This window comes from Anneissia japonica, unplaced genomic scaffold (assembly GCF_011630105.1).
Source record: "Anneissia japonica isolate Jap-2015-1 unplaced genomic scaffold, ASM1163010v1 scaffold287634_len692169_cov176, whole genome shotgun sequence".
NCBI classification, from domain to species: domain Eukaryota; kingdom Metazoa; phylum Echinodermata; class Crinoidea; order Comatulida; family Comatulidae; genus Anneissia; species Anneissia japonica.
Genome location: NW_022739883.1, coordinates 91400 through 93231, shown reverse-complemented (window position 1 = coordinate 93231; position 1832 = coordinate 91400). Strand labels below are relative to the sequence as shown.

Here is a 1832-nt window from a genome sequence, read left to right as displayed (position 1 = left end):
GATTCCAAGATCTCTCTGATTGGAGACTACTTTTTAAAAGAAACAAAGAACAATCTACAATCTATTAACACAAAGCTAACCCCATGTGAAGACCGAACCACAAAATGACTTCAAATGTTTAGGTCATGAAGTAGTCTCAAAATGGAGGGTGAAAATATGGTATATATAACTCTGGATATTCAAATTTTAGCAGAGATAAATGAAATTCATGAAACAAAGCAACACAAAAAATGTATTTTTGATTTTTTTATTTATTTATATTATTTAATTAAAAATAATTATTTTGTATTAACTGTATAAAATACTATTTTAGTGAAACTGTAATAGCACAGGCTACTGGTTATATTTACAACGAGTAAGGAAATGAAAAAAAGAGAAACCTAATACAATATGAAATACTATGCTATGAATTAATCCAATCAGGAAATGTCAGTTGTATGTGTAATCTTTAAAAGATATCATATTTGATTTGATTAGGAAATATTTTATAAAACAAGATTTCAATAAATAAAAATGATCATACACAGTACAAAACAAAGGATTTGTGATATTAAACCAATAGTGCAAAAAGTAAGGTTATTATGTATTATCATGACCCCCACATTTAGTTAGACTTGATTAATAAATTAATTAAATTATATAAAGTAATTTAATACAGAAATATTAACATACCTTTTATTTAGGTACATTCTAAAAGTTAGAAAGTCCTTCAGGGCCAAGTAGAGCTCAAATAGAAAGGTACTGATATCAGTTGAGTCTGTCGCCTTTGATTTTAACCGTTCATTGACACCTTTCATTAAATCTATCACCTCTTCTCCAAGCTATAAATCAATATGAAATCAATTAGAAATATGTAAAATAAAAATAATAATAATATACTTATTTCCTCCAAAAACATCAAAAGAACAAACGTACAGAGGTGGTCAGACGAAGGTGGAACAAGTTCCTATTACTGTACTAAATGGTTTCATATGCCCAAAAAACGAAAACGATGACATAAAAAATAAGACATGTAAATTCATAGAAATGATGTATTTTGTTTAATTTTTATGAAAACAATGCAAGCTATTTTAGACTCAGTCTTATTGAAGCATACCCCTCTTACTGTCAATAATATGCAATGCACAATTACATTAAATATAGTACCTGGTACAAAGACACACTTGTGCTCTGACACCACTCTCTTGTGCTCTATGAATGTATTATTACTAATAATTGTAAAAAAAAATTTGAAGCCTTTAGAATGGTTCACATTATATTATACCTGACCATTGGAGAGAAACATGATAATTTTTCACATGAATGCTTTAAAGATTTCATTGATTTTCATTTCCCGGGGAGTGTTCCTCGTCATACTTGAGGAAATTGATAACAGATTAAATTTTTTTACTTTACTTGATTTAAAATTGAGACTTCGGTGCAAGGAGCGACTAAGTTACATACCAACAAATGCCAAGCCTTGCTTGTGCACTTTGTAAACTCTTTGTCTTGTCCCATGGAGACAAAGCATATATATATATATATATATATATATATAAAATTAAAACGGAACAGTAGAGAAAATCCGATCAGAATGACAAAATAAACTAAGCATCCACTGGAAGGAATCCCAATATCTGCAGACGGATCCGTTTCGGCCTTCCAGGCCTCATCAGTGCAGCTAGGATATAGACCCAAACGACACGTTCGACCAGCTTAGGTAGAGCCCAAACTAGTCCCACGACCACTAATGACTACAGAGCCAAACCAAGGCAATATATATACACAGCCCAGGTGTGAATGCAAATAGTGGAATACAAGCTATGTGGCTCGGTTCCAGTAGATACAGAGAA

At 31.2% G+C, this 1832-nt stretch overlaps 1 protein-coding gene across 4 annotated transcripts in view; it reads right to left on the bottom strand.

Moving 5' to 3' along the window:
- Positions 1-1832, bottom strand: part of LOC117118071 (BAI1-associated protein 3-like) — a 37366-nt gene that overhangs the window by 13456 nt on the left and 22078 nt on the right. For all 4 annotated transcript variants that reach the window (XM_033262559.1, XM_033262560.1, XM_033262561.1 and 1 more), the window contains exon 17: positions 673-821. In XM_033262559.1, the coding sequence (XP_033118450.1) occupies positions 673-821 (149 nt within the window). The remainder of the gene's footprint in view (positions 1-672; positions 822-1832) is intronic.